The sequence below is a fragment of the Petaurus breviceps genome, unplaced genomic scaffold (genome assembly GCF_028583685.1).
Source record: "Petaurus breviceps papuanus isolate PSGF00001 unplaced genomic scaffold, PetGlider_PUasm1.0 37, whole genome shotgun sequence".
Lineage (NCBI taxonomy): Eukaryota > Metazoa > Chordata > Mammalia > Diprotodontia > Petauridae > Petaurus > Petaurus breviceps.
Window position 1 is genome coordinate 72,645,440 of NW_027186296.1, and position 18,486 is coordinate 72,663,925.

Below are 18,486 nucleotides of genomic sequence, written 5' to 3' on the forward strand. Positions count from 1 at the left end.
TCCAAAGTTACCATAAAATGAACAAACAGGTTGCTGCAAGTTCAGAGATGACATTTCAGTAAATTATATCTTACAGATGAATCACAGAGCAACTTTTCCTGTTATTTAGTTTATTTTCTGTTTTGTATATTTATAACTACTAAGACAGTAAGTATTTTAGTTAACAAAGCCACATACATGGACAATTTCAGTCTTTTGCACACTGCTTAATGCAAATAATAATTTTTTCTTAGGATGAGATACATTTATTATTTGTCTATATTCAAATCTAGAGTCACATCCACTTTGAGAGATTTACATACTAAGAAATATATATTGTGTGCACTGTACTGCATTTTAAGAGATGATAGTTTTGCACTGCTTTCCCCACCCCTCCTCTTTTTTGTCTTTGGGAAATTGAATGCACATAATAATTGCTAACATTTACATTTATATATGGGGCAGCTAGGTGGTGCAATGAATAGAGAGTGCCAAATCTGGAGGTAAAGTAGATTCATCTCCCTGAGTTCAAATGTGACCTCAGACACTACCAACTGTATAACCATGGACAAGTCAGTTGGAACCCTGTTTACCTGGTTTCCTCATCTGTAAAATGAACTGAAGAAGGAAATGGCAAACCACACCAATTTCTTTGCCAAGAAAATCCCAAATGAATCTTGAAGAGTCGGACACAACTGAGAAAAATTACTGAACACACTATTTATACTGCCCTTTGAGGTTTGCAAAAAATTTACAAATATGATTTCTTTTTATCCTCATAACCACCCTGGGAGGCAGCTGCTACTCCCATTTTATAGTTAAGGAAACTGAGGGCATGTAATGGGAATGCAAACTTGGAAGATCTTCCCTGGCCCTAGGCTAAAGTCCACCAGAAGCCTGGGGTGGGAGGCTTGTTTTTCAGTAGATACTTTTTGATTGGCCAGTGGGTCAATAAGGTTGTTACATTCTCTGAGCCAGAAGAAGGCTATATAAGCCCTGATGTGAGGCTTTGTTTTGGGGGCTCACTTTGAGAAGTGTTCTGTGATTTGATCTGTATTCTGGGAAGCCGTTGTCCAGGGCCCCCCCCCCCCAGCTTTGAAAAACCCAGATGTGGAAACCCAGATGTTGACTGGGTATGGATGTAATGGTTGGACAGTTTGGAAATCTGTCTACTTGATCTGTTTCTGTCTTGATAATGCTGCCTGTATACTTTGAAGTTCGGGGTGCTGACCTTTTCTCCTGAACAAGGTAAACGATATATGTCTGACTGATTAAAGTAAGCTTGTTAACCCATTTTGAGTTGCTTTCCTTTAACAAAGCAGATCCAAGAACCTGTGGTGGAAGCAACCCTGAGGACGCTTGGGGTGCTTGCCGCTACAGGGCAAGACAGGCTATGTGTCTTGCGCAGTCACACAGGGGGTATCTGAGACTGGATATAAACTCAAGTCTTCCTGACTCCAGGTCTAAGATTCACTCTACTGTCACACCTAGCTTGCCTCCTTTTAAATGTACTGAGCAGTAGATCTAGAAACCGATTCATCATGACTAGAGACATTTACATAAATCTTTAACATGAGTCATTAAAAACAAGAGAAACAAGTTTTTTTTAAATGCCCACATAGACAAAACAAAAATGACTTTAAGCAATTTTCAATAACTCAAAAATTTATTTCCACAGGAGTGGCTTTTAACTTAAAAAAAAAAAAACTTTTACAATCTTAATTGGTCCATCTTCAGTTTACTTAACAGTAAAATGAAGAGTTGGACTCAAAGAACCAGAAAGATCCTTAAAACTCTCAATATAAGCTCTAAATAACAAATGGAAAGAGATTTTATAAATAATATAGCCCAGATTATGGCCCAGTGGAGGAGAATCAAGCAGTAGCCCAGCAGAGCAGGATCCCAGGTGCCAAGAAGCCCAGCAGCCTAGCAGCCCAGCAGATAAGCACAGCTTCTGACAGCAGCCCAGTAGAAGTGTTGAGGTTCAGTGGGCACAGAAAGCTAATGAAGGACCCCAGAAGTACAGGAAGTGACAACATGGAGACTAGGACTGAAACCACAGAGGGAACACCAGCAGATACTACTTCAGAAGATGAATCACCTAAGGTGCTGAAGGCAAGGTCTTTGGTACTCTGTTGGTAAGGAATCTGGCAATCAGAGAAGCCAGGAAAAGAGGCAGCAAGGACATGGGGGAGAGATTTGAGACAAATAGCTAAAAAGCAAAAGATCCATGTAAGATAAGACTTCTGAATGTGATGAATGTGGGAAAGGCTTCAGTCATAGCTCAGCACTGATGAGGCCCTAGCTGATCCACACTGGAGAGAAGCCTCATAAATGTAATGACTCTGAGAAAGCCTTCAGTCAAAACGTACACCTTACTGTACATCAGAGGATTCATTCTGGAGAGAAGCCTTATTACGGTAATGAATGTGGGCAATCTTTCAGACTGTTGTCCACACTTAGGGGGCACTCTTGGATTCATACAGGAGAGAAGCCTTACCAGTGTAATGAATGTGGGAAAATATTCCGTGAAAAGTCAAACCTTAATGTCCATCAGAGGATTCACAAGGAAGAGAAGCCTTATAAATGTGAAGAATGTGGGAAAGCTTTCCTAATTTCTACATGTCTTCTTGTACATCAGAGAATTCACACTGGAGAGAAGCCTTTTAAGTGCAATGAATGTGGGAAATTTTTCAGTAAAAGATCAAAACTGACGCAGCACTATAGGATTCACAATGGAGAGATGGCTTAGAAATGTAATGAATGTGGGAAAGCCTACTCTAACAGGTCAAACTTAATTGGACATCAGAGAATTCATGCTGAAGAAAAAATCTTATAGATGAAGTGATTGTTGGGAACTATTCAGTGGTGCAATTCATACCAGAGAAGCCTTATAACAAATCACAAAGTGAGAAATTACCTCAGATTTTTCAGACTTATTACCCTTTAGAATATCCACTTTACAATGTATATACACACATACGGACTCACACCCACACAGACTCACACATACACCCACACACATACATAGAGTTGGAAGGCTTTCTGCTTCCTCAGTCCATCTTACAGACGTCAGAAAATATCTATTGGAGAGGAGCGTTATAAATGTATTGGAAGTGATATAATGTTTGGGGAAGACTGAATCCTTGTCAAACATTCAAAAAATGCCTATGGGATAGAATCCACAGAATGCTAATAAATAAGGGGAAATTCATTCCCGTTAACTCCACAATAAGAACTCCTACTACTGACAAGACTGACCTCTTATCTTAAGCTGGGTGAAATGGTTTTCCCTTGTACACATCTAATATTTGTTTGGTGGGTTTTTGATACATTCTGCATCTCATGGAAGCAGGGAATTCAGAGCATTCCTGGCTATGGTTGTATATAATAAATGTGATTTTTCCTCTTAAAAAATAACAATAATATAGCCCAATATCCTCATTTTACAGATGAATTAAGGCCCAAAAGTTAAGTAACTTGCCCACGCTGTGAGTTAATAGTAGAACCAAGTCTATTTATACAGGATACCCCCAAAGTTTTTAAACTTTATTAGTTTAAGACTTTCATACTAACAGCCCTTATGAGTATACTAAGACTTTTGGAACAATCTGTATAATGCTAACAAAGACCAAAAAGGCAAGTATAAGTTTATGAACCACACTGTTGATTCCTAAAGTCAACTTCCTGATACTATATGTTCAGCTACTCAGGGTCACCTTCTCTAAGTCCTTATCACTAAAAAAGAAGCAACCTAGGGACTGTAATTTAGGGAGAGTAGCTATGGCAAGTCACTAGCAGAATGTAAACTTGAGGGAAGGGTCTCTTTTTTTTTTGGTGTCTGGATCCTCAGTGCCTGGAATCACAGTATGATAGCTTTAGAGGCAAGAATCATGTTCCTTTTTGTTTGTATCCCCAGTGCTTAGCACAGTGCCCCAGCATATAGTAAGCTCTTGATAAATGCTTGCTGACTGACCTTAGAGATTCTTCCAGGAAGAGTTAACATGGGACCTGGTGAACTCTATACATGCAAATATATACATATATAGAGATACATTTACACATGTATATATAACTTCCTCTGCATCCCTAGCACTTAGCAATGCGTGGCACACAATAAAACATTTTATAAATGTTTGCTGATCTAATGGCCCTATTACATTCCTCTCTTCAAAATGAGCTTAGATGACTCGTTATTACCTACCCACTGAAAAGTAAACACTTTGCCTGGCATTCAGTCTTCAACAACATAGGCTTATGGTTCCAGCCTTATCTCATTAAACCCCTCCAATATACTTACACAGTGTGTACATCTACATATATGTATGTATGTGTAAATTAATTCATATGTACATGTATATGAACATACACATGCGTATAGAAACATACTTGTATGTTATGAATTGATAACTTTTTCTATACATTTCGTTTCCTTTGTAATCCTATGTATTTTAAAACATTTTTTTGAGAGGGGGCTCATCGATTTCGCCAGATTGCCAAAGGGGTCCATGAACCCCCTTAAAAAGTTTAAGGACTCCTGATCTAGTTCATGTTATGGACGAGGAACCCGGGATCCAGCGAGGGGTAAAGCTCTGTCCAAAGTTACCGGGGGCAGCGCTAGGCCCGGGACCCCCACGCCGCTCCCCTTCCCCTACATCCCTGTGTCCCGAGAAAGCGCTTCACGTCCGCGCCTCGCCGAAGTTTTCTGCCGGCCTTCCCTGGGAAGGGGCCGCGGGAGCCCAGGCTGCCGAGCCCGCTCCGCATCCCGCCGGCCCCTCGGGACCGTATTTTCATCTGGGGGGCGTGGCGGGAGCATTGGAGGGTGTCCCAGGTGAGGTGAGGGAGAGGCCCGGGGTCGAAGGGGGCGATTCGGATTCAAAACTGCCCCAAGCCGCACGCGGGGAGCCGGCGTCTCACAACTTCCCAGCATTCCCTGTCCCCTTCCTGCTCTGACAACCTGGGCGTGCGCAACCTCTGACCCCAGCGAGTGACTCCTGCCGGGGGAAGCAGATCTCTAAGCGCTCTAGAAGGAGAACGCTGAAGGCGGTCACCCAGGAGTCGTTCCGGCCCCCTGCCCATCTGCCTCCCGAGATCCCCCAACTCACCCACTCAACTCAGTTACAGATGACAAAAAAAGCCGAGGAGCCGATGTCGGGCCCAGCCGCTCAGGCGCCACCACACGTGCCGGAGGAGACGCGGAGGAGGAGGAGGCTGTTCCAAACCCGGAACTCGAGGATGGGGGAGCTGGGGAAAGGGAGGGAAGGGATGGGGGCGTGGCGATGACCGCGACCTTCGACTCGCCCGCCCATGTGATGACGCCGGAAGCCCGCCCCGTTCATAGGACTCCACTGCCGTCACTAGGCTGCTAGTGGAGGGGTTGCCTTGGTTACGGCCGCGGTGCTAGAGTATTAGAAACGGCCCAAGGGAAGGCTTCGGCGGGATCATGACGCTCCGCTGTCTGTGCCAGATCTGCACTTGCGGGTAAGGCACCTTTCGAACTACGGTGAGTGCGGGCCCCTCTCTCCCGCCGGCCAGGATCGTCCAGCGGAGCCCTCTCCATTCCTCCTCCGGAATCGGCTTCCCCTCTTCTCCGCGTGCTTCCGAGCTGCCGAGACTGCCCCACGCGTGCTCTGGGCGTGGGGCCAGCCCCTTTCTTACCCGCTGCCTGCACCTCCCCTTATTCCGGGGTCCCATTCTCCCCTCCCCCCTCTTCCTAACCCCGCCGCCTTCACCTCCCCCATTCCAGGGCCTCTACTCCCTTTCCTGACCCGGCAGTCTTCAGCTGTTCTTTTCCAGGGTCTCACTCCACCTTCCTGTCTTCAGCGCTCCCTATTCCAGGGTCTCAAACCCCTTTCGCCCTATCAGCCCCCCACTCCCGCCTGCCTTCAGCTGCCCTGTTCCAGTGAGTTAGATCTTTTCCTGACCTCATACCCTTCAGCCCCCCCCCCCCCCTTAGCCCCCTTTCCCACTTCTTTTAGTTTTACTCTTCCAGAGACTCAGTCCACTTCCTAGGCCCCATATTATCAGGTTTGCCCCCTCAATCTCTAGAGGTCTGAGTCCCTCCTTTTAACCCTAGAATCTTCTGCTTCCCTGTTCCAGGGAGCCAGCCCTTTTCCTGAGCCCCACACCCTTCGGGAAGCCAGAGAACACTTTTTGAGCTCACACCCTTAAGCTTCTCTTGTTCAAAGGACTAAGTCCCCTTTCCTGACCCCACCCCCCCTCCCCACTGTTCCAGGGAGGTCTCTCCTGTTCCGGGGAGCCAGCTCCCTTCTTGAGCCCACCCTCTTCAGTTCTCTTATTCCAGAGAACCAGCTAGCCCCTTCCCATGCCCCATACCTTTCAGCTTCTATCGTCCAGCAGCTAAGTCTCCTTTCAGAACCCACATCTCTAAGCCACCATTTGGGGAACTTAGCCCCCTTTCCAATTAACTTTCATCAACTCTCCTCTCTAGGAAACCAGCGTCCCTTCTGAGCCCCACATCTTTCATCCTAACTTATTCTGACGCTCTTCCTGAGCAGCGATACCCTTAAACTTCCCCTATTCCTGGGATTGAGCCCCTTTCCCAGGCCTCCTCCACTATTCAACTCTCCTGCCCAAGAGACCCAGACTCTTTTATGATTTCTCAAGTTTCAGCTCTCCTGTGCTAGGATTACAGCTCTCCTTCTTAGCCCCACATCCTTCAGCTCTCCTAGTCCAAGAGCACAGCCCAGACACTATTCTGAGTCCCATACCCTTTAATTTTACTTTTCCAGATACTTAGCCCCTTTTCTCAACCCCATTCACCTTCACCTCTCCTGTTCCAGGGATCCAGACCCCTTTGCTGAAGTTTGTGGGGCTCAGGTTCTGAGGATCCAGCTCACTTTCCTTCCCTGTCCTCAGCCTCCATAGCCTTTGGGCCACCTGTACTGAGGATCCAGACTCCTCTTCCTAGGCCCCATTTTCTTTAACTCATGTTCCAGAAACTCAGTTGTCCAACCTGCCCTCTCCTTCTGAACCTTCCATTCTCTTCAGTTCTCAAGTTCCAAAAACTCATTCCTCTTGCCCCTTTCCGAGTTATCACAGTGGCTTTCAGTTTTACTGTTCCTGGGAACCAGTGACCGCTTCCTGACTCCCATACTCTTGAGCCCTCCTGTACCAAAGCTCTGCTTTCCTGAGCCATCACACGCTGTGGCTCTCCTGTTCTGAGGATCCAAACCCTCCCCTTCCCCCCCCCCAACATCTTTAAGAGACCTGTCCCCTTTCTGATCTTCATCACCCTTCAGCTCTCATCTTCTAGGACCCATTCCTCTTTCCTGAGCCCCTACTCCTTTCAGTTCTCCTCTTCCAGAGATCCAGCTGTGTTTTTTCCTCTTGTAGATCGTAAGTTCTTTGAGGTCTAGGACTATTTCATTTTCACATAAAAATTGTTTGATTGCATTTCCCAAGGACCTAAACCCATTGGGTGTCCTGTGGACCAAGACCTCTTTCCCAATTTCCTAAACTTTTCAATAGCCATTAGTTCCATGGATCCAGCCCATTCTCCTTTCTGAGTTTCCTGTATCTTCAGACATTCCTGTTTCATTAAAGCACAAAATCTGTGATCTTAGGTATTCTTTTCCCAAATTTCCAAATTTATACCTACTTCTCCAGGAATACTGTTCAGATTTGATATAGTTTTCTTGGTTTTCTCTACTTCCTGAGTTTCTTGAAAACTGTCTGTTAAGGAGCAATTTGACTCTAAAAGTTCACTTTTTCCCAACTATATGCTTTTTTTTTTTAACACTCAGATACAAAGGTTGAGCTCTATCTGTGGTCTCTCTGCAGTCACCTTTTCAGTGCTTTTTAAAAAATTTCCCCCCAGTTTATGGAAATACCATGGTCCCACCTAACAACTTCCTATGCCAAACAAACATAGTCTCCTGGTTGCTTTCTCCCAATTATTTACCTAAGGTCTTAATCAGTATGTGCTAAATAAACATTATAATAAATAGACCGGTCATTGTTTCTGCTCCCAAGTAATGACTACCTCCAAAGAGAAAACACTTAAATTTGGGGGGGAAATAGTTTTTCACAAGTTTGGTTCTCACCAAAAAGTTAAAAATAACAATGAACCAAAGTTTATTTAGTTTATACCAATCAAGGTTATCAAGTATCTTCTGGGAAATTGTTGTTACATTTCATTTTTCAAAAAATTCAATAAATACTCAGCTTTTTCTCACCTTCTTTTGTATGTATTTGTCAATTTATCTTCCTTTAAAGCTATTTCTTTACAATTCTGTGTGTTTCCATCTGTTTATGAACATTAAAATATGGGATCATATAAAAGTTTTAGATCAAGGATGGGACAAGAGACTTGATTCCCTCTAAAGTTATATTACAAAGAATAAAATAATGCATATGGATACCTGTGAATTTTTAAATAACCTTTTATCACTAGTTAAATGCTTGCAATAATAGAATTCTATTTTTTAGCCCAGGAATTGGTAAGTATAAATTTTACTAAGTAACCACATCACAATTATAGGAAGCACTTGATAATGTGTGTTTTGAGCTGGCCACTTCTCTGGCTCCATATGCTGCTCTTATTTGTCCTCAATTAAAGTCCTAGTTCATGTTCATTACGAATCACAAACCATCACAAGAGGGTACCTTAAAGTTACCAAAGCCCAAATACAGGTATTCTGTCGCACCTTCACCAGAGTCTTCTGGAATTTCTCATGCTGGTATAGAGGTAACTTGGTATTCTCACAGGCTGTGCCAGGAGAACACAAGATAAAGCAGATCTCAGTGGCTTCAAATGTGAATCCATGGGCAGACTAGGTCTGATGCTTTGAAGACCAGCATATCTGAGCATGCAGAGCTCATTACCCAAAGGCCAGCCATCCGATGACCTTTTTTTTTTTTTTTTGCAACAATTCATGAAGACCATCTACTAAATCAAAGGGAGTTACTTCTGTGTTGGTGAAAGGAAATGTCACACTGGTGAAAGTATGGATCCCTGAAATGTTGAAGTAAATATTCAGCAGAAGTGATCTAAAATACAAGCAAAATGTTGCAAAACGGCTATAAAATAGCATCAGTGAGCTAATTACCAAGTGAATATTAAGATTTAGGATAGAAGAGAGGAGTAAAATATACATAGAAGAGAAAAGAAATCTCGGTCCCATCAATTACACTTCATTAAAGTCACTGTCACTGCTGAAATGAGAGCATGTAAGCTCTACGGGAGCAACTGCTTTTCAGAGCCTTAACTAGCAGGCAGGAAACCATGGTTTTGCTCCCAGGGTGCCGCTATCCCACCAAGTCCTTCCCATAACAATGCACTGGCCCACTGGACATTTAAGAGCCTTTCCTAACAATCCATGGTCCACTTTTTCTCACGGCCAGGTTCTGCGTCTGCCACCTCCCTTCAGCCAATGTTGGCTAGAAACAAATGATTCAGGAGCAAGTGATTTGAGAGGAGGATGTTCTTCAGGTACAGGGTGATCAGGAGCAGCTCTCTTCAACAGATGAACCATTCTTAGAAACTGAAAGAATTGGCTCCTGTGATTCCCCAACCACTCTCAGTGACTAGAGAACAGGAGAGATACCATAGGACTAGAAAAGGGAAGATAATCAAACAATACAAACTATAGTTCAGTGAACTTCTTGGCAGCACTCTAAAACTTACTTATTAGAGAGATATTTAGTGAATTAGGGGAGTTAGTAATCACAGATAACTGTGGCTTCAAGAAGAATAAATCATGCCTTGACAAGCCTTTCCTTTTTCAACAGGGTTTCTCAACTATGGTAGAAGATAAGAAATAGTATAAATATAGTTTACAGAGGTTTTAAGAAAGCATTCAGTAGTTCTTACTATTCCTGTGGAAAAGATGGAGAGGGGATAGATGATAATACTATTGTATGAACTCAAAAAGTAATCATTAATGGTTCAATGTTAACATGTAAGAAGTGCAGAGCTTTGTCAGTGTAGTGTCCCAGAGATCTGTAGGTGGGTCCTGTACATTTTAATCAATGATTAGATAAAGGCATAGATGGCAATCCTTATCAAATATACAGATTAAATGAAGCTATGAAAAACAGGTAACAGATTGAATAGCAAAGTAATTATCCAAAAAGATATTGCCAGGTAAGAAAATTGGGTTGAATCTAACAAGGTGAGATATAATCTATAATCCTTTTAAGCCTTTTCTTCTCTATGATTAACATCTTTAGTACCTTCAAAAGATACTCATATAATATGAATTTAAGACCTTTAACCATTTTGGTTATCCTGCTCTAATTGCTCTCCATTTAAAAAATGTCCTTCAAGAAATATAGTGCCCAGAATTGAACACATTTTAGCCATGCTTTCAAAAAATCCATCCCAGATATAATATTGGGGAGGCTTGATTACTAAGCAGGGGAATGAGAGGGTAAAAAAAGATCTGAAAGTGTTAGGGGACTGCAACATCAATATGAGTCAACATGATGGTATGGGATTCTGAGTTGTACACTGCCTAGTACAAAGGTCCTATCCTTGACCACTACTCACTGCTGCTTCATACCACTGTGCACTCTAAAAGCCATGAGTTCTATTGTTCACAAATTACTTCTATAGTGGATCTGTCCCCTCCTCCCAGAAATTACTTTGTATCTATTTATATTTGCTTATATGTTTTTATGTTGTTTCTCTTCAATGAAATGTAAGCTCCTTGAGGACAGGATCTATTTTGTTTTGTCTTTGTGTCCACAGCACCTAGCACAGTGCCTGATACATAGTAGGCACTTAATGCATGTTTGTTTAATTGTTTTTTTTCCCCAGTAAATGATACGGAAGCCAAAAAAAAAAATGCAATTTTGGGCTACATTAAGATGGTTCAAATGTGATCTTTCCTGATCAGACTCTAACAACCAGTCCCAGTGTACTCTGTTATGCTCAAAACCATCTTTTCATGTGTATGTTCAGTGCTGGGCACTATATTTCCTGAATGCCTTTTTTAAAATGGAGAGTAATTAGAGCAGGATCAACACAATGGTTAAAGGCCTTAAGTTCACATTATATGAGTGTCTTTTGAAGGTACTAGAGATATTTAGCATAGAGAAGAAAAGGCTTAGAAGTATTATAGAGTCATAGATTAGAGCTGGAAGGGACCCTAAAGGTAATTTATTCTAGTCCTCCATTTTGCCTGTGTGGAAACTGAGGTTCAGGGTGACCTATCCAGTATTGTATGGGTGGTACTGTCAAGAAATGGGATTTGAACACAAGGCCTTTGACTCCAGAATCAGTGATCTTTGCAGGACATGATAACTATCTTAAAGTATGTGAAGGAGTATGATGTGGAAGAGGGATTAAACATGTTATTTGCCCCCAGGAAATACAACTAAGAGTAATGGGTAGAATTAGCAAAGAGGCAGACTTGGGCTTCCTGACAAATAGGAGTTGTCTAGCATGACATAATGGACCCTCTCAGATGGTAGTGGGATTTTCCTCAAAAGGTTAGATGACTATTTGTTGAGTATGTTGTGGTGAGTCTTTTATAGGTATGGGTTGGACCAGGTGGCCCTGGGATCCTTTCTAACTGAAATTCTCTGATTTTCTCCAAGGATTGGGAATTTGGAGATCACTGAACATGCCAAGGAGACTGGAGCTAGACTTTTTTGATATGGGAGGGAGGGAAGAGATACAGAGTGGAAAAAGTACAAAGGAGAGAAGCAGGGGGAACATAACTAGTGATTTGGGTACTTCCTGAAATGGCAGTTTGGGGGAGGGACTCACTTAATCAGAGGTTGGGCCTTCAGTGAAAGAGGGATCTCAGAGTGAGAAAGCTATAGAGTGGAGGTGTCTTTTAGGGTGAAAAGGTTGCCACATGGTAAAGTCTAGAGAGTCAGGAGTAGAGTTTAGGAGAGAGCTTAGAAAGTTTATGAGATTTATATGGTATACTGTGCTTTGGATTCTAGTATGCCATTAGCTATACATCCATGGACAAGTTGCTTAACCTCTCTGTGCCTTAGTTTCCTCATCGTTTTTTTTTAAGCAATTGGGGTTAAGTAACTTGCTCAAGGTTACACGACCAGTTATTTCTGGGTGTGGTGCTAGGCATCTGAGTCCGGTTTCGATCCCCAGGTCATCCCAACACTGGGGCCGGTGCTCCCACTCGCTGAGCCACCAGGCTGTCCCAATTTCCTCATCTTTTAAATAAGAAGAAAGCCTAAATCATTGTTTCCCACTTACTCCCAGTTCACAGACCATCCCTATCCCCTACATCAAGCATAGGGGCCAGCCTGCTCAAAGGTAGAGACAGAAAATAGAATTTGTGTGTGAGGGATGTATGGGAAAGGTAAAAATTTGGTTTCTCAGAGACTGTTTGTTATAAGTAGGTCCTTAGGCCTTAGGCCTAAGTTTCCATTTTTCTAGAAATTATGTGATTTTGAAACCTTAAAAATCTTTCTATATAGTTGCCCTATTCTAGTCAGGTGCCCCTCCCCCCCCCACCCCCTTCACCCAGCTTGCCATAAAAGAGTTAAGTTTCTAAAGAACTGCAAGAATTGCTGAACTACTGATAAGAAGGAGACAGGCAGTAACCTTGGGAAGAAGCTCAGACTATGGTTCTGTTAAAAACTCATAGATAATACTAAAAATAATGAAGAATGGAAGGAGCTGGCAGCAGCAGGTGGATTTGACCAATCAAGGAATAGACAGTAACCTTGAGACCCTTGAGTCCAGATAAGAATGTATCAAGTAGATTGAAAAGGGGTCCAGTATTCTAAGGTTGTTACTGCACTTGTGTAATAGACTTCATGTATTATGTATATTATCCAGCAAGATTAGAGCCTCATTAGTAATAATTATGTTAATATTTGTAACCCTTGCTTATTTAACCCAGCTTTAGCTTCTGTACGGGGGGCCTCTTCTCTCTGGGTGCTGTCCTGGGGACTGAACCACCCGCTTCTCTCGAGATTCTAATAAATCTTTCCATCTTCGCTTTGAGATGTCTCTGAGTAGTCAGTTTGGGTTAGGGTCTCTGTACCCCACACAGGGACAAAAAGGAGGCCAAGTTAGCTAGATCATTAAATGTTTGAAATACTCCCTCCTCCCTTCTGCCTTTTAGAAGCCCCAGCTTCCTTCAAAACTTAACTCAGATTCTACGTCCCTCATAAGACTTTCCCAATCCCCTACTAGTGTCCCCCTCTGTGCTACCATGTGTGTTTATCTGCTTATGTGTATATATGTGACTTTAATAGAATCATTGCCCCTTAAATGCAAGGACTAGTTTGCTTTGTCTTTTTATTCCCAGCCTACCACAGTCCCTGGCATAAAGTAGGTGCTTAACAAATGCTCATGAATTGATTGATTAGGAAAAAATATTCACATTTGTTGTTTCTTATTTCACTATAATATTCCATGATAGGCATGTATTAGTTTGTTCAGGTATTCTCCAAGTGAAGACTCATTTGGTAAACAATCTACTGCCCACCATACCTTCCCCATTTTGTATATGTGAAATTGAAATTTTTAACTTAATGTATAATTTAGTCCTATTAAATTTCACCTTCAATTCAACCCAATGTTCCATACTATCAAAATCTTTTTGGATTCTGCCATCCAGTGAGTTAGGTATATAGCTTTGCATCACCTTCAGATGTCATCTTTACCTTATCCAAGTTATTGATAAAAATACTAAATATCAAAAATCCCTGAAGCAATCCACTGAAACTTTCTTTGAAGTTATTATCATAGGATCATAGATCTCTAGTTACAAAAGTCGTCTAGTCTGACCTTCTCATTTTATATATGGGAAAACTAAGGCCCTTGGGGCGGCCAGGTAGCACAGCGAGTAAGAGTACTGGCTCCAGTGTCGGGATGACCTGGATCAAATCCGGGCTCAGATACTCAGTACCACACCCAGAAATAACTGGCCGTGTAACCTTGAGCAAGTTACTTAACCCTGATTGCTTTTAAAAAATAAATTAATTAAAAAATTAAAAAAAAAAGAAAACTAAGGCCCAGAGAGTTTAAGGAATTTAATCAGATTCAACAGGTAGTCATTGTAAGTCACTGAGCTGGGATTGAAAGTAAAGTCCCATGGCTTTCATTCTTTCCATTGCCCCATAGTGATTTTTTTTGTTGGTTTTTTTTTTATAATTTTAAGGTTTTTTTTTTCTTTTTGGAGGGGGGAGGGTAGGGCAGTTGGGGTTAAGTGACTTGCCCAAGGTCACATGGCTAGTTTTTGTGTTAAGTGTCTAAGGTCAGATGTGAACTCAGGTCCTCCTGACTCCAGGGCCAGTGCTCTATTCACTGTGCCACCTAGCTGCTGCCAATTTTTTTTTTTAATATATTTTATTTTTTCCACAATTACATATTAAAACAACTTTTTAACATTGTTTTTAAAGTTTTGAGTTTCAAATCCTTTCCCTTCTCCATTCCCCTTCCCTGAGCTGGTAAGCCCTCAGATATAGGTTATACACGTGCAATAATATGAAACACTTCCATATTAGTCATTTTGTACAAGAAGACTCAAAGAAAAAGAACGAAAGGAAGAAAGTGAAAAATAGCATGCTTCAGTCTGTATTCAAGCAATATCAGTTCTTTCTCTGGAGGTAGATAGTATGCTTCATCATTAGTCCTTTGGGATTTTCTTGGATCATTTTATTGCTGAGAATAGCTAAATTAATCACAGTTCCTCATCATACAGTATTGCCGTTACTATGTGTAATGTTCTTGTTCTTCACTCTGCATCAGTTTATATAAATCTTTCCAGGTTTTTTGGAAATCATCCTTTGTCATTTCTTACAGCACAATAATATTCCATCACAATTATATACCACAGCTTGTTTAGCCATTCCCCAATTGATGGGCATCCCTTCAATTTCCAATTCTTAGCCACAACAAAAAAGAGCTACTATAAATATTTTTGTACAAATACACCCTACCCCCCACCCCCTTTTTATATCTTTGGGATATAGACCTAGTAGTAGTATTGCTGGATCAAAGGATATGCCCCATTTTATAGCCCTTTGGGCATAGTTGCTGATTGCTCTCCAGAATGGTTGGATCAGGCCATAGTGATTATTTCCAGCTATTCAGTCAGTCTGAGTTTTTCTGAATAATCTGAAACATGTTCTCCCAAAATAGTGTATGAAAGACTATACTCAATTTCTCACCTCATCACAAATTCTAAGGCCACTTTTCCCCTAAGGTTTCAATGTTTCCATGCAAGTTCCTGTTTGCTATTAAGAATCAGGTATAGAATATTTTCCCTTGTTGCTTTTTCTATCTTTCCAAGGATAAAGAAATTATCATTAAGGCAAGTCAAGTAATTAACTGTTCTGATTTTAGCAGAAAGATGGAGTTCTACATGTCTATATATCTACAGATAATTGAAGTCCCTCATCGTTATTATATCATGTTTCCATTTTAGAATTCTTGTACTGTGACTATTTGCTTCTTGTGTCCCATTATGAAAATTATTATTATCAAAATTCCTACCCATGTCTTTTTCCCTTTGTAAGGAACAACATGACTATCAAATAAGAATTAGAGACTCATTTATATTATTTATTATCACAGATTATATAAAATATGATGTCTCAGGTTTAGATAGGTCAAATCTTAATTATTTACATGTGGATTATCCCCTGTGAATTATTTACCATACGTTTTATTTACTTTTAATTCCCACCCAGAAGTGTTTTCCTTCCTTTCTTTTAAGATGTGTGTATGTATGTGTACGTGTGTGTATGTGTGTGTGTGTGTGTATGTATATGACTAAGGTGGTAATAATCCTGTTTTCTGCCTTGGTCAGATCATATTTAAAATATTGTGTTTGATTGTGGGCACCAACTTTTAAGGAGATTAATTTGCTTAAGATTGTTGAGAAGAGCACAGTCAGAATAGTGAAGGTACTCAAAGTCATAACCTATCTAGGATTAGTTGAAGGATGCTTAGCCTTTGGAAGAGAAGACTTGGGGAGGATGTAACAGACATCTTCAGCTACTTGAAGGGCCTCTTGGAGGTTCAGTTTAACTTGTTCTAATTGATACAGGATGGACTAGATTGCTCCATATATCTTAAGGTCTTTCATGTCCTTTCCAATTCTAAAATTCTGGTTCAATATTGGTCCAGCACCTTCCTTGTTTCTTCTTCAATAAAGAATTCATAATTTATAGGTATAAGGCTTCTATATAAATGACAAGCCTTTGGCATATTTAATTTCTTGTTCCTGAGTCATGTTTTCCAATATATTTCAGTGTCTTTCTCTCTGCCCACCTTTATTATTTACACTGAAACCAATAAATTAAAATTAGTTATTTTAATCCAGAGATTTTTATTTAATTCTTAATAGATTTTCTCTATTTCCTTATTCTCTGCAAAAGATCATGGCACATTACCCTCTATTATCTTTATGGTAGTCTTCTTATAGATGTTCATTTTGAATCCTGAAATATGAAATAACCAAGTATCCCATAACATGATGCTTCTTGTTGCCTTCAGGCAGAGACTAAAAGTAATCCTGGGCTCATTCCCTTAATTCCTATGTCCTAGGAGAACCTATGAAGCACTCTTTCACTTTTTATCTTCTGGTTTCGCTTGTAGCAAGAATGTCAAGATCGGCAATTTTTAGTTTTTCCAGTAATAGGTTCATTTATTGGTCAGTGTACAAGAATTGAACTATCATTCATAGTGCCTACAATTAAGTTATTGTTTTATAGAAAGTCTTAAGAACGATGATTCATAGTATTTTCTGGCCTGCTTTCTACCATTTGCCAAGGTCACAGAAGATGCAGAAGGGGGCCACATGGGCCTGAGGGCTGTTTTGGTTTTGTTTATTTTTCCAGAGCAGGTCCCAGAGTTTTACCATTACTGATTTAAGCAAATCTAGTTACATGATTAGTATATTTATCTAGATATTGTAAAAAATCTCTGTTTAGTTAGTTTGAATGATTAAGGTAGTAACAATCTAGTTTGCTCCTTGTTTAACTTCCTTTATCATGATTTAAAGGTATGGATATAATGCTTATCAAATTTGAAGATGACAGAAAACCACTTAAATAACTATAGCCAATTCAAATAACATGAAAACAGGGGTTTTGTTTTTGTTTTACCAAGTATAAAAATATCCCAGTGCTGGGTTTTGGGGGCAGGTTTTGGTAGAAGTAGTTATTCACTAACATAGAACATATGCATCCTTATTACCAGAACCAGGTTTGTGAGAGCAATTAAAATAGGGAAATTTACATCAAAATATAGATTTAAATAAAATATGCAGAATATATTTAAATAATGGTCCTTGCATTTTAAATTAAAGTATAGCTTAATGGTAGCAACTGAAAAATTTTCTCAAGATATGGAAGGAATTGAATGTTTAGCTGATTTAGACAAGTGGAATTCAATCGAGGCCATTATAATTTCTTTCATTTAGTTGCCTCATCTTCCTGGGAGATTTTGAATATATCATAGAAGTAGTTTTTATATGACAGGAAACAGAAGCATAAATGAAGGAAATAATGATTAGATCTAGGCTGTAGACATGTAGACATGATGTCAGAATATCTGACTGAAAAAAATGGCAATTAAACATCCAGATGTTGGGGGGGTTTTCCCTTCAGAGTGTCAGATATCTGAATGAGTCCAAATATCCATGTGTTTGGTTAAACATCTGGAGATTAACTGAGTTTTCTACTTTTCATCCAGATGTTTTTCTGTCATACAGAATAATTCAGACTCAGTCAACCAACAAATTCTGATTTTAGTTTGTGTTCTGAGAACTATAGTCGATACTGGGAAGCATATAAGCATATGTAGTCCCTGCCTCCTAGGAGCTTATAATCTAATTGGAAAGAGAAAACCTATATATATTTTCTATACACAAACCAACAAGTTAAAAAAAACAAACACAAGATTAACCTTAGCCCTAGTACTATAAGTGACCTTGACCAATTCACTTGACCTTTCTGAGCCTCAATTTCTTTCTCTGTAAAATATGAGTCAGGATGGGATAGTTTCTAAATTCCCTTCCAGCTCTATACTATATGATCCTACAGATATAAAACTGGATAAACTGACTATAAATGCTTTTTACGATGAGAAAATGGGGGAAAACAATGAAGGTTGAAGTAGGCAGATGATACTTCATAGAGAAAGAAGTCTTGAGTTGACTTTTTGAACTATAGGTAGGATTTGCCTAGGTAAAGAATCAGGAAGACTTTTCCAGATGTAATGAACAATGTAAATAAAAGCTCTGAGGTGTCATTGAACATGGATCATCCATGGCATGGGAAGGAGACCTGAATGACCACAGCACAGGATACATTGGAGAATAATAGGAAACAAGGTTGTATAGATAAGATGGAACTAGAAAGGCTGAAACTTCAAAGTCTAAAGGATCAACACCAATCTGAAGAACACCAATGTAATTTAAGAGCACATTCATGAGCATGAAATGAAATACACAGAGCATGAGACAGAAATAATATGGCAAAAGCAGCAAAAACCACCCAAGACTACCCAAGAAATTTTCATCCTCTTTAACACAAGATGACTAGCCC

General features: G+C 40.4%; 2 protein-coding genes across 3 annotated transcripts in view; one reads left to right on the plus strand and one right to left on the minus strand.

The window, feature by feature from the left end:
• The window catches only part of EFL1 (elongation factor like GTPase 1), a 219,820-nt gene extending 214,577 nt beyond the window's left edge, over positions 1 to 5,243 (minus strand). The window contains exon 1 of the mRNA XM_069098699.1: positions 5,085 to 5,243. The gene's annotated coding sequence lies outside the window, so the exon portion shown is untranslated. The remainder of the gene's footprint in view (positions 1 to 5,084) is intronic.
• Positions 5,244 to 5,320: 77 nt separating this feature from the next.
• The window catches only part of SAXO2 (stabilizer of axonemal microtubules 2), a 31,763-nt gene continuing 18,597 nt past the window's right edge, over positions 5,321 to 18,486 (plus strand). Inside the window, exon 1 of one of the 2 annotated variants that reach the window (XM_069098700.1) lies at positions 5,321 to 5,460. In XM_069098700.1, the coding sequence (XP_068954801.1) occupies positions 5,423 to 5,460 (38 nt within the window). In that variant the 5' untranslated portion in view covers positions 5,321 to 5,422. Of the gene's footprint in view, positions 5,483 to 18,486 lie in introns of both variants that reach the window. The other variant, XM_069098701.1, reaches the window with a different exon arrangement.